The sequence below is a fragment of the Anabrus simplex genome, chromosome 2 (assembly GCF_040414725.1).
Source record: "Anabrus simplex isolate iqAnaSimp1 chromosome 2, ASM4041472v1, whole genome shotgun sequence".
Classification (NCBI taxonomy): Eukaryota; Metazoa; Arthropoda; class Insecta; order Orthoptera; family Tettigoniidae; genus Anabrus; species Anabrus simplex.
In genome coordinates this window covers 941,746,557-941,760,470 of record NC_090266.1, presented here as the reverse complement: position 1 = coordinate 941,760,470, position 13,914 = coordinate 941,746,557, and the positions used below count along the sequence as shown (strand labels likewise).

The 13,914-nt window shown below is 39.8% G+C and overlaps 1 protein-coding gene across 1 annotated transcript; it reads left to right on the top strand.

Annotated features, from left to right (window-relative positions):
* Nucleotides 1-884: 884 nt before the first annotated feature.
* Nucleotides 885-13,359, top strand: LOC137498401 (uncharacterized). The gene is made up of 2 exons (XM_068225880.1): nucleotides 885-1,495; nucleotides 12,484-13,359. Exons 1-2 carry the CDS (start codon nucleotides 1,360-1,362, stop codon nucleotides 12,741-12,743), a joined length of 396 nt encoding a protein of 131 aa, XP_068081981.1. The 5' UTR covers nucleotides 885-1,359; the 3' UTR covers nucleotides 12,744-13,359.
* Nucleotides 13,360-13,914: the final 555 nt, after the last annotated feature.

Below are 13,914 nucleotides of genomic sequence, written 5' to 3'. Positions count from 1 at the left end.
GGAAAAGAAATTACCGTCGCGTGAGGAGAGAAAGCAGCAATGAAGTCATCTCCGCAGAGTGGTGCAATCTAAAGGGGGCATTTCGAATTGTTTCTCGATAGGACCTTGCTGGTCTCGTGCTGCACCCACGGACCGATAGTGGCGAGCGTACTACCTGATGCTACGTACAGGTTTAGGCTCGTCCTTGCTGAAACTACATTGCGCCGCGCTGTCCTCTTGGGAGTTGCCGTAAGAAAGCAAACCCCCTGGGGCCTGTTTCATAAAACTAACTAATAATATTAGCTAATAATATTAGAACTCATAAAACAAATCATTAGTTGTCAAAATTCTGTTTCATAAAGATGTATGCCTGACTAATAAAATGGCTTCACTAATAATATTAGTTCATTAGTCAGCTGATACAGTTTGAGGTTAGAATCGATTTGTTGCATGTTCTTACAGTAGTTTGTTTTCGTTCCTTGCAGTAGGCTAGCGCTTGACCCACTCATACTCTGTGCTTTTTGTGTTTGACTACAACCGGAACCGGCTATTCAGTGAAGTTTCAGATTCTTGTCAGTTTATATAGGCTACAATGGGTAAAAGAAACGACAATAATGTCAGGAAAGAAAGTTTCCTTAGAAAAGTGCTGGAGTTGAAGGGGCAGTTGTTCGGAGCCTTTTCACTAACCGTGACAAAGGACTCGAAGAGGCAAGCATGGATGGAACTGCGGGATTATGCTGTGGCTATTGGGCTGGTCACAGCCGACAAAGATCACACTTATGTGCGGGATGCTACTTGGCCTAACATGAGGAGCAGAACAGTGGTAAGTTTTAGCTGTTGTTTTTCTCTTAGTTGGAGGTTATGTTAGTGTTTATTCACTAACTTCAAGCCACCCTTTTCTCAACTGGGTGTCGATATTTTTTAAAGGGGGAGAGGGGGAAATAAGGAGACTATTAGCTCCGCAGTATAGTTTACTGTGCTGTATACTACCCATAGTCATTTAACATTATGCATCATACAGCCATCCTTTGTGTTTTTATGACTGTGACTGAGCAGAACATAACCTGAAATGAATTCCAGTGATATTTATAAATCTTTGTTATAATATGCAAAAAAGCATACAAAAATTATTGTATACAATAGATGTAGGTAGTACTTTAGTATAGACAGTTACAACAGGATGTCCTTCTTCTAGACTTACATGGTTTCTTTTATTTACAGGCAAACGTTGATAATGCTTATCAGACAGGAAGTGGGGGAGGAAGTAGCAAAAAATTAGATGTCATAGACCACCTGGTTCTTGACATTATCGGAAGAGAATCTCCTGTTTTACAGGGATTCGGAACAGAAGATTCTCTTGGAGAAATCGTTCTTCCTACAATGGGACCAACTTCCGCTTCAACCAGTGACTATATAGTGGCGTTGGAAGAAAGTAGGCCTATATCTGCCACTGAAATTGATGGAAACTGGCAAAATGGAGAGCTCCAGCATCAGCAGGAGACACCTAAGGCTAGAGGTAAGCTGGAAATGATTTAACTTAAGACTGTATTATGGTATCTAATTCCACCTCTTGACTGCGATTTCTTTGTGTGACTTTAAACTTACAGGCTCAGGCTGCCCGCTAGTAACCAAGATCTGTTTTCCCTGGATTACATTTAGTGGAACACTGTACATAATAATGTGATGCTTGAGCATGTTTATCATACTCTGGTATAGTCATCTTGAAACATATTTTGCATGAACACTAATGGCATGAAGAAGTTGAAATAAATGTATCATATGTCAAAAAAGCTACACTTCATCATAAAATATAAATCTGTGAAGTGGATCATCGGCAATCCCATTGTACACAGCCACTACAACCAACAAAAATTGACTACATTGCTCACAGCAAGCCATCAGTCATTCCTCTAATGCCTGTGCTCATCAGGGACCCTTTCTTGAAATTGGCACGAGTGAGCATGCCAGTTTTAAACATGCTCATAACAGAAACGTGTGGATTATTGTTCAGAAACTTGGGTACGTTCCCAGTTCTTGTCGCAAATGGAAGTGTCGTTAAATATGTAAGCTGGTCAACTAGTGTGTACAAAAGAAACACCACTGACACAGTACTTTATTTGTAGAATTCTTTTCTGTGATAATTTCCTTTTTCTATAATATTTTCTCCTTAATAGCAAGGGAAAATCTGGAACAAATATTTGTTTATAGGAAGGGGAGTTAGGGATTGGAATAACTTACCAAGGGAGATGTTCAATAAATTTCCAGTTTCTTTGCAATCATTTAAGAAAAGGCTAGGAAAATAACAGATAGGGAATCTGCCACCTGGGCGACTGCCCTAAGTTCAGATCAGTAGTGATTGATTGATTGACAATACTTGAGCACCTCTACAGTATGTAAATTATATGGGCAGATTTTAAAACATTGGGCGTTTGATAAAAAAACATTAAGAAGATAAGAGTTATTGTCTTTTTAATCTGTAATATTATAATTTAAATTTTGGTTCAACGATTACAAGGAAATTAGGCCTACAAATTTATATTATTATTCCTAGCATTTACCCGTTGGTGCAAGGTCCGCCATTTTGCACGATCTTGGGCATCGTGTGGTCTTAACATGAGAGTCTTCGTATCATTTACTGTGTCATGCCAGCTTTGCTCTGGACGTTCGTGTGGACGTTGCCCGTTAATTTCAAAGGAGTGAGTTAAATTGGCTCCGGGCGAGTTGGCCATGCGGTTAGGGGCGCGCGGCTGTGAGGTTGCATCCGGGAGATAGTAGTTTCGAATCCCACTGCGAAAGCCCTGAAGGTGGTTTTCTGTGATTTCCCATTTTCACATCAGGCAAATGCTGTACGTTAATTAAGGCTACGACCGCTTTCTTCCAACTCCTAACCCTTTCCTATCCCATCGTCGCCTTAAGACCTATCTGTGTTGGTGCGACATAAAGCCGCTAGCAAAAAAAAAAAAAAAAAAAGGAACAAACTGTTCCAGATGCGGCACACAGGACATGACCATACCATTCGAGATGCTTTTCCTGTGCTTTCTCAGTGATGGGTGCAATGCTCATTTGCTAGTGAATGGTGTCGTTTTTGACATGATACAAGTGTGATGCCATTTCCATATTATACAATTTATTAACTTCATTATATATACCCGCATTGACTTTTGCTCACCTGTAATGGAGTGTGTTCCACCTTCCAATACCTATTTTATTGTAGGCCTTTATATGTTTAGGACTAACACATTACACACGGTATTGATAATAATTAGGACAAAAAATAGCTGAAGATGTCTCTAATAGAGACTAAAACATAATAGCCGAATATGTGTCTATTACAGATTATTTATAAAGGCTGGTGTTTAACAATTTATTCCTGTCATTAGTCTTAGGGTACCCATTTTCTGGAAAAATAGGGAAAGCATGGAAAACACAGGGAAATGACTTGTCACATCAAAATTAATCTTTCAGTGTAATACTGTACCCAAACGTAATGATCGAGTGAGACTGATATTAGGCGCGACACGAGCCGAACGCAGTGAGTAGTATTTTGAGAGAGAGATAGAGACAGATAGTGAACACATGCGGTAATGAAGAAGAGTGAATGAAAAAGAGAGACATACTTGCACGAACCGCTCAAATGTTCCATCAGCCGTATTGTTCCAAATAGAGTGTGTCCCACTCCCAGCATGGCCGGGAGACTACATGCATGTTCTGAGCGGTATATTCATAACCTTCTGCGTATTCTGTGTCCACTATTACTACATTTATTGCTTACTCATGCACCCAATAGCCTTCATCATGAGTACTAACCTCTTTAATGTCACTATGTACGGAGGATTTTGAGATACCGACTTCTTGTGCAACACATTGTACAGATGTAGTGGGAGATCGTACGAATGATGTGTTAATGTCGATATTTTTTTCTAATAGAATCCCTCGTTTCAGTTTAGGAATCACAACATTAAGTGATCCTGTTAATTTTGTACCGGGCGGTACACCTCCACGCCGCTAATTTAAAATGTGCGCCTGTTGAAACGCCTCTACTGGAAGAAGCCTGAACTTTATCTACGCTATTAATTCTCTACTTTCTCAGAAGATGTCACCATGTGGAAAAATTTGAGTTTTTGAACTGTGTCATTTTTGATGTGTTTTTGTTTCGCTTGAAGTAAGAAGTGTGAACTTTCTCTTCTAGAGGACACTACTGAAGATCAACAATAGTGCACCCTAGTGCGAAGTGAAAGAACTATTTTGTTGGAGAAATTTTTATTTCAAATGTTTGTTTCTTGTTAAATTTCTTTCTGTTATTGTTTAAGTTGGCTGTATACCCCTCTTTTCCCCCTTGTTTTAGATTTATCCAATCCCGAATTTCTTGTAGTAATTTCCGACCAATCCGATGTATCTTCCCCCATCTTGGAGATGTTTCTGTACCCTAGCCAATAAAATAATTGTGGGCGGGTGTTTTCTTTCCCCTAACGCCTAGAACCTTCCGCGAGGGGATATAAACTGCTGATTTTTGGGTCTCTGCGCCACTTCTGTTCCATCTTTCAGTGTATTAAGTACATCGCAGGAGGCGGGAAGCACCTCTTTCCTCGGCAGCGGTCAACAACAAGGTAATGGCCGATTAATAACTTCTTTCTTTGCTTGCTCAGCAGTTTAACTCTCGGGGCGGGTTCTAAGCGTTCCACCATGTAACCTTTTCCTAAATGTAACTACTCTTTCACATATTCTCTTTTAAGCTACATACTGGGATAGAGAGTGCTAACCCTCTCGAGCTCCCACTCATATTGTTTTGAGGTGAACTTATTTTTCTCAACCTATTCTTCGTTAACGTACAACAAATTGTTCTCTTTTTAAGCCACCTCTTAGTATGGGATTAGCCCTTGTATTTACGGCCTAGTGCCAAGCAGGTCTTAATCAAAGTGTATTAGGAGTGCAAGTTCGCCTCCTTTCAAATTGTTATTTTAGAGGTCATTTAATTAACCTTCTTTTTCATTTAATAGACCTCAGTAGGTTGGGTATTTTACCCCTGTGTATATGTCCTTAGAGGACAGCTTGAAGGTGGAGTTTGGTGTGGCCTGTGATTGGCTTAAACTTTGAGAGCAGATTGCTCTTTTGGAATTCGATTTTTGTATGCCTCGAGGAGGCTTTCCTGTGTAAAGAGGAGCTAGTGCTCCTAGGTACGAATGGGGTTTTCTGCCCCTCTGTTAAAACTTGTGTTTTGGTAAAACTGAGCTGATTGCCCAAGCATTGTGACGTCAGGGCGCGAAGCCCAAATCCTGTAAATATTGTAACTAACCTTTTGGTCTTGCTACTCTGTACCTGCCATGCTTGTTATTTCTTTGTTTTTTGAAAGGAAAATATAACCTTGTTAAATATTAAATTAATTTTACTTTAGTAGCTTGAGACCTGTTCACCACCCCGCACCTTCTTTCACGCATAACTACCACTAAAACTCCGTAACAAATTTATTCACGAGATATCTGTTTCTTTACCTGGAAGAGGAACCCCGGGAAATCTCTTCTGAAATTGCCTACTCACCTCTTTATGAGTCGGTTTTTACATATGTGTCATACATAAGAATTCTTTGTTCTAGTATGAATTTAACTGGCATTTCAACATTGTAGTAATGTAATTAATCTAATTAATTCTACTGTAATTCAGCCCCACACGGTCTTGTAACAAATGTATCGCTTCACGGCTTCCCACGACACACAAACTCGAGTACTATACGCGAACTTTTTCTTGAGCCCGATTTTTACGGGGTGAGGGGTAAGGAGGGAGCGTTGACGGTTCCGGTTATACTGCCAACTGGATGGAAATGAAATCTGAATTGAATCGATAATATGATCGATCGATATGATTTTTCTAAACATTTATTATCTTACGCCAACAACTCTGTTACACATACATTATTTAACATTATACAACATTTCTCGATGCAAATCTTGTTCCTAGCATGAATTATTATATAGTTTCGCTTTGCTGTGTAAACAACATCAGTACTAGTTCGTAAAGTGTACGCCAGATGTCGCACAGCAATGCATACTTTGTGTTTCAGAGATTGCCAATATGGATATCGAAGATAACCGAGGTCTACCGATTCAGCACTAGGGAGCTCAGGGCTCAAGAAAAGGTTTGCGTATAGTAACTGACCTCCTCATGGCAATGCAGTGAGTCACCACGAGATTATGAATACACCGCCCGGAGTGTGTATGTCGACTACCAGCTCCTCTGGGAGCGTGACACACTGTACCAGCTTCTCCACCGTAGCTACCATTGTGGACTTCACTCATAACCCTGGCTGGGGCCCTCCGTATTTATTTGGGGACTAGCGAATGTACCCGTGCTTCGCTACGGTATTCTACATTGTATTCGAATACCGAAGTAAATAGTGTGCATGCAGTCAATAAGATTGTTTTAAAATTGCATGTCTCTTAGCGTTATCCGAGGAAGAGCATGGGGATGTCCCCGTACGTTGTTTCCAATGTAAAGTGTTTGTTATGGATTTGTGATATATCGGCAGGCTCACTGGCCTACTGCCATTCACAATCGAGTTGGGAAGTTTACATTATAATTTCAGGCCCCATTGCCTACTATGCGGACAGAATCGATTCGGAGAGTTTTCGTTAAAATGGCAGCCCCCCTTTCCTACTTCCAGACAGATTACAGTTTTTATTATAATGGCAGGCAATTATCCTACTATCACTCGAAATTGAGTTGTGCAGTTATCATTATAATGCCAGGCCCATTTTCCTACTTCCAGCCAGCTTACTGCCAGTCACACCAAGTTGGTGAGTTTCCATCAAAATAGCAGGCCACTATGCCTAATGCCAGTCACATTTTAGATGAGGACATTTCTTTATAATGGCGGGCACCCTTGCCTACTGCCAAACACAATCGGGTAGGGGAGTTTTAAACAAAACTGCATGCTCACTTGCCTTCTGCAAGTCAAATCGAGAAGTGAACTATTCATTACAATTGTAGACCTTCCTTACTAATGACAGTTACACAGGAGTTGGAGAAGGAACCCTTTCATACTGCCAGTCAAAGTCGGTGTGGGGAGTACTGATTACAATAGCAGACCCACCCTTTCTCGATCGCTAAAAATCGACATCAGTGAATATATATAGATCGACATACGAAAGTATATGCGTGTTTACAATATTGAAGACCTTCATTTACAGATTAACTGCTACTAAACGTACGTCATATCGACAAAGGATTATACTATAAGACACGCCGGATTTAGTGGCCTAAATGGCTGGTCCTATGATATGTAATCTATTCTTGGGTCAGATTGAGTTAGAAACGTGGAACAGGGTAACGTTCTTGTAAGATTATCTCACATTACATTAATTTTCGAATAATTATGTGACGGCTACATACATAGCATTTGGCTCATATATGGCTACTAGGTGGGCCAATTTTCGTGAAGAGTTTGATGATTCTGTATTTCATAGAAGTAATCGAAGGTATGAATTATGGTCCGACTCGTTGGCTGAACGGTCAGCGTACTGGCCTTCGGTTCAGAGGGTCCCGGGTTCGATGCCCGGCCGGGTCGGGGATTTTAATCGTCTCTGATTAATTCTTCTAGCCCGGGGACTGGGTGTTTGTGTTTGTCCCAACACTTTCCTCTTCATATTCACACAACACACTACACTACCAACCACCACATAAACACGCAATAGTGATTACATCCCTTCATATAGGGTTGGCGTCAGGAAGGGCATCCGGCCGTAAAACAGGGCCAAATCCACATGTGCGACACAGTTCGCACCCGCGACCCCACAGGTGTGGGATAAGCGGTAGAAAAAGAAGAAGAAGAAGAATCGAAGGTATGAATTATGCATGTGAAAATTCCAAATTGACTTAACATCCATTAATAGAGAAAAATCAAACGTAAAAGTGATACAGATACGGCAAAAAGTCATAAGACCAAGGTTGTAGATCATTCCAAATTGAACGGAGATTGTGCAATCTGTTATGTGATAGGAATTTCCGAAGGTCTGCACCATCATAAAATTATGCATATTTCGATATTCTTCGGGGATAAAAAGTGAAAAATTTAATGATCTTGGATGTTTTCCGTTCGTTACAGTCTAAAACGTATAATTTTGTCAAATTTCAATTATCTTCTTTTTCTTCTGGCAGATTATGCCGCAATCTGGATTTTGGGCGAGGCGGGTAAAAATTAGGACTTTCAGGAAACTAAACCAAAAATTATGCAGATGGTCATTATTACCCCTTAAACGGAAAGCTGTACGAAAATTTCGCCAAAATAGTCATTGTAGAGGCACACAGTCGTTACGATTTGATTTATGTAGATAAGGAATCTGCTCCATGTAAAACACCTTTTTGGCTATGTCCGCTGGACTTAACCTGCAAAACTGACCATTCATGATATCTCCCTTATTAATCCTCCTGACGAAAAAATGCACATGAAAAAAAGGTTTAGAGGTGGAATTCCATCACGTTTGGTCGATTTCCAGTCAGGTTGGTCTTGTTCTCTATATACTGTGGAAGAGTAAAATCACCATTTCGGTTCCCTATAAACCGCCAGTCCATTCCGGAACATGAAATGTTATTTACGTTTAAAACCTACCTTTGGACAGGTGGATGCTAAATATAAATTTTGGTTCGAATATCTTCAGTAGTTTTCAAGTTGTAAGGAATAAGCTTTACACGCACCCGCTCGTGTGTTAAGTCCGATGGGACTTGTACAAAAAAACGTTCCGTTAATGATATCTCCCTTATTAATCCTCGTATCGAAATGATGCACATGAGAAAAAAGGTTTAGAAATTAATTTCTACCGAGGCAGGTAGATTTAAATTAACGTTGGTTGTGTATATTTTGTTGAAGTGCAAAATCACACTTTCGGTTTCGTATAAACCCCCAGTCAGTTCAGGGATTTAGAAACAATATTTGCCCTAAAACCTATCAAGGACAGGTGTATTCTAAATATGAGTATTGGTGGAAATACATCCAGTAGTTTGTAGCACTCGCGTACATACGGCGTAATTAAGGAAGAAATAATACAGTTAAGAAAGTTGAAAGTAATAGAAAATGGATTATAATTGAGGGCAGCCGGAAAACGACAAATATGTAAATGCCAAGTTAATGTATTGGAAAATCAAATGCCCCTCAATAAATTATGCTAGTGTGAGTTATGGATATAATAAAGCGGTAACAGAGGAGAAATTTAGGTCCATTGATTCCTAGGTAAACAAATAATAATAAGATGACTAATGGTGTTATTACTTAATCTATTCGAAGGCGGTTATAACATCCAACGATATTCCGCCAATATCCCGCAGATAGGCCGATTGACGCCTCTCTTGCCTTCTACCTAAGGAACAACCACGAATTTAAAAGCATGATGAGGAAAATGGCAATACGTTACTTCCCTGCTGACATGCAGTCAGCGACGTTGCCATGGTAACCTGTAGGTTCGTTGTCGGTCTGTCGGTCACTCAATGCAGAGCATGGTACCAGCAGAAAATTGTAAATTTCTCCGTCATGTAAAGAGTAAGGTAAATTACGAACATAACGAAAGTTGTTTATAATTAAGAGACGTTTCATGTACGGTAAACGAAGTTTACAGAAAATCAATAGTATAAGAGAAAATGGAGGAAAACCATTCTGGTTTTCTTATAAACCCCCGTCTATTCAAAGATTTTAAAATGATATACATATTGAAACCTTCCCCGGGATGAGTATACTCTAAATATGAAGTTTAGTTGAGATCTATCGAGCCGTTTCCACGTGATGGTGGAAAAACCATTCTGCTTTTCGTATAAACCCCCGTCTATTCAAAGATTTTAAAATGATATGCATATCGAAACCGTCCCCGGGATGAGTATACTCTAAATATGAAATTTGGTTGAGATGTATCCAGCCGTTTCGACGTGATGGTGGAAAAACCATTCTGGTTTTCCTATAAACCCCCCGTGTATTCAAAGTTTCTAAAATGATATGCATATCGAAACCTTCCCCGGGAGGAGTATACTCTAAATATGAAGTTTGGTTGTGATCTATCCAGCCGTTTCGACGTGATGGTGGAAAAAACATTCTGGTTTTCCTATAAACCCCCCGTGTATTCAAAGATTATAAAATGATGTGCATATCGAAACCTTCCCCGGGAGGAGTATACTCTAAATATGAAGTTTAGTTGAGATCTATCGAGCCGTTTCGACGTGATGGTGGAAAAAACATACGGGTTTTCCTATAAACCCCCGTCTATTCGAAGATTTTAAAATGATATGCATATCGAAACCTTCCCCGAAATGAGTATATTCTAAATATGAAATCTGGTTGAGATCTATCCAGCCGTTTCGACGTGATGGTGGAAAAACCATTCCGGTTTTCCTATAAACCCCCCGTGTATTCAAAGTTTCTAAAATGATATGCATATCGAAACCTTCCCCGGGAGGAGTATACTCTAAATATGAAGTTTGGTTGTGATCTATCCAGCCGTTTCGACGTGATGGTGGAAAAAAATATTCTGGTTTTCCTATAAACCCCCCGTGTATTCAAAGATTATAAAATGATGTGCATATCGAAACCTTCCCCGGGAGGAGTATACTCTAAATATGAAGTTTAGTTGAGATCTATCGAGCCGTTTCGACGTGATGGTGGAAAAAACATACGGGTTTTCCTATAAACCCCCGTCTATTCGAAGATTTTAAAATGATATGCATATCGAAACCTTCCCCGAAATGAGTATATTCTAAATATGAAATCTGGTTGAGATCTATCCAGCCGTTTCGACGTGATGGTGGAAAAACCATTCCGGTTTTCCTATAAACCCCCCGTGTATTGAAAGATTTTAAAATGATATGCATATCGAAACCTTCCCCGGGAGGAGTATACTCTAAATATGAAGTTTGGTTGAGATCTATCCAGCCGTTTCGACGTGATGGTGGAAAAACCATTCTGGTTTCCCTATAACACCCCGTGTATTCAAAGATTTTAAAATGATATGCATATCAAAACCTTCCCCGGGAGGAGTATACTCTAAATACGAAGTTTAGTTGAGATCTATCGAGCCGTTTCGACGTGATGGTGGAAAAACCATTCTTGTCTTCCTATAAACCCCCGTCTATTCAAAGATTTTAAAATGATATGCATATCGAAACCTTCCCCGGGACGAGTATACTCTAAATATGAAGTTTGGTTGAGATCTATCCAGCCGTTTCGACGTGATGGTGGAAAAACCATTCTGGTTTTCCTATAAACCCCCCGTGTATTCAAAGATTTTAAAATGATATGCATATCGAAAGCTTCCTCGGGAGGAGTATACTCTAAATATATAGTTTGGTTGAGATCTATCCAGCCGTTTCGACGTGATGGTGGAAAAAACCATTCTGGTTTTCCTACAAACCGCCCGTGTATTCAAAGATTTTAAAATGATATGCATATCGAAACCTTCCCCGGGGTGAGTATACTCTAAATATGAAAATTGGTTGAGATCTATCCAGCCGTTTCGACGTGATGGTGGAAAAACCATTCTGGTTTTCCTAGAAACCCCCCGTGTATTCAAAGATTTTAAAATGATATGCATATCTAAACCTTCCCCGGGAGGAGTATACTCTAAATATGAAGTTTGGTTGAGATCTATCCAGCCGTTTCGACGTGATAGTCGAAAAACCATTCTGGTTTTCCTATAAACCCCCCGTGTATTCAAATATTTTAATATGATATGCATATCGAAACCTTCCCCGGGAGGAGTATACTCTAAATATGAAGTTTGGTTGAGATCTATCCAGCCGTTTCGACGTGATGGTGGAAAAACCATTCTGGTTTTCTTATAAACCCCCCGTGTATTCAAAGATTTTAAAATGATATGCGTATCTAAACCTTCCCCGGGATGAGTATACTCTAAATATGAAGTTTGGTTGAGATCTATCCAGCCGTTTCGACGTGATGGTGGAACAGACAAACAGACAAACAGACAAACAGACAAACAGACAAACAGATACAATTTTATTTATATAGATGCAGCCTCTGAAGGTTGGCGGGCTCCCCCGAGGCAATCACAAATCAATGGGAAAAAGTTATTATCTATGAACATTTAATTTTTCTATCAAGGTCTGGAATTACGTTTCATTAAGAGTGAATTTTAAGCTACACCACATGTAATACTAGATACATCACACGTCTCTTACACTGCCTCCTTTAAGCGGTTACCACAAGTACCGGTATGTCTTTTTCATTAAATGTCTTTCGCCACCACACGTGCGCACTCTATCTGTCTCCATCTCTCTCTCTCTCTCTCTCTCTCTCTCTCTCTCAAACTACTACTCGCTGCGTATGACTCACGTCGCATCTAATATCAGTCTCTCTCGATCATTGCATCTGGGGTACAGTCTTAAATTGAAAGATTAAATTTGTCCATAAAATGGGTACCCTGAGATCAATAGTGGGAATAAATTATTAAACATTAGCCAATATAAATTAGCTTAACTGTAAGTCTTAACTTTCACCTAATTTTCTCCTTTTTTTTATAGGTACTGTCAAGAAGAGGGTACTCGTCCAGCATCCCGAGGAAACTAAAGAAATAGAGTCCCTCAAAAAACGGAAGCTTCAACTTGAAGTCCGGAAGCTGGAGCTGGAGGTGTGGGAGAAGGAAAATTTACTCAATATTGAGCATTCACCCCTCACAAGTGGTGTTCAGGAACGTGGGAAAAAGGAACTTTCTGTACCAAACGAATATTTAATTGTAGAAAACAATGATGGTAACTTTGTTGTAGTTCAGCCTCAGATGTAAAAAGTGTAAATAAAAATCATAAAAAGCACAAAATTACTGTGTTGGGTGTTCATATGATTTGTCTTTTATGCATCACAATGTCTGTTCACACGAAGTGGTCGTAAAGGAATTGCAGTTTTTCTTGAGCCTAGACTGGAACCTCCTCACCCTCCTGAATATCCTCTTGCTCCAAATGATCCTCTTCCATTTCAGGAGCCATGTAGTTATCTAGACGTCTTGACAGGTTACAAAGTACTACACAAGCATTGATAACTTTACAAGCAAAGGTGGGATTTAATCGCATACCAATGCTAAGGACAGGAAATTTTTCTTTAAGGAGTCCTATTGCACACTCTATAACCCTCCTTGTTTTTTTATGTGCTCTTAAAAATCTTTGTTGAGACTGACTAGCAAAATCTCGGATTACTGGTGGTATGAGCCAAGATTTTAAAGGATAGATGGAGTCTCCAAGCAGAACTGCACCAGGGAAAGGTCTCCAGCCATTAGCCATCCTATTGTTCAAGCCACTTAATCTTAGAACCCTAGCATCGCTGACACTGCCAGGCCAGTTTGCACATACATAGTAGAATTCTAAATTTGGCCCACATACTAGCAGAACATTCAAGGAATGTTTCCCATGTCGATCAACAAATGCCGGTTCATATGCACTTGGTGCATCAATTTTGATAAGTGTTCCATCAAGTACTCCACAAATTAAAGGAATACCACGAAGTTCAGTGAATCTGGCAACTACTTCACCACAGTCAGCTGGCCAACGTACAACATCCTGAAGAAGAGTGTTATTTATCGCAGTCACAACTCGGTGCACAACTCTGCAGACTGTTGCTTTTGAAACACCATGCATATCAGAAATACAATGATACTGTGCACCACTACCTAACCAGTGTAGTGCAATCTGAAGCTGCTGTTTTGAGGTTAGTGCTTCATTCCTTGCAGTGGGAGATTCTAAGATATTACCAATCCTATCAAGCACATATTCAAATGTTCTGTAATCTAACCTAAATCTCTCATTGTATTCATATGATTGTTCCATACCAGTATAGGCTGTTCTTGGTCTAAAAGTTCTTGGACGGCGAATATAAACTCTCTCCTCATCACTATTTGAATCAGAGTCAACCATTTCACTGATCTTCACAATTTTATGCCAATATATCAATATACCACACACTTT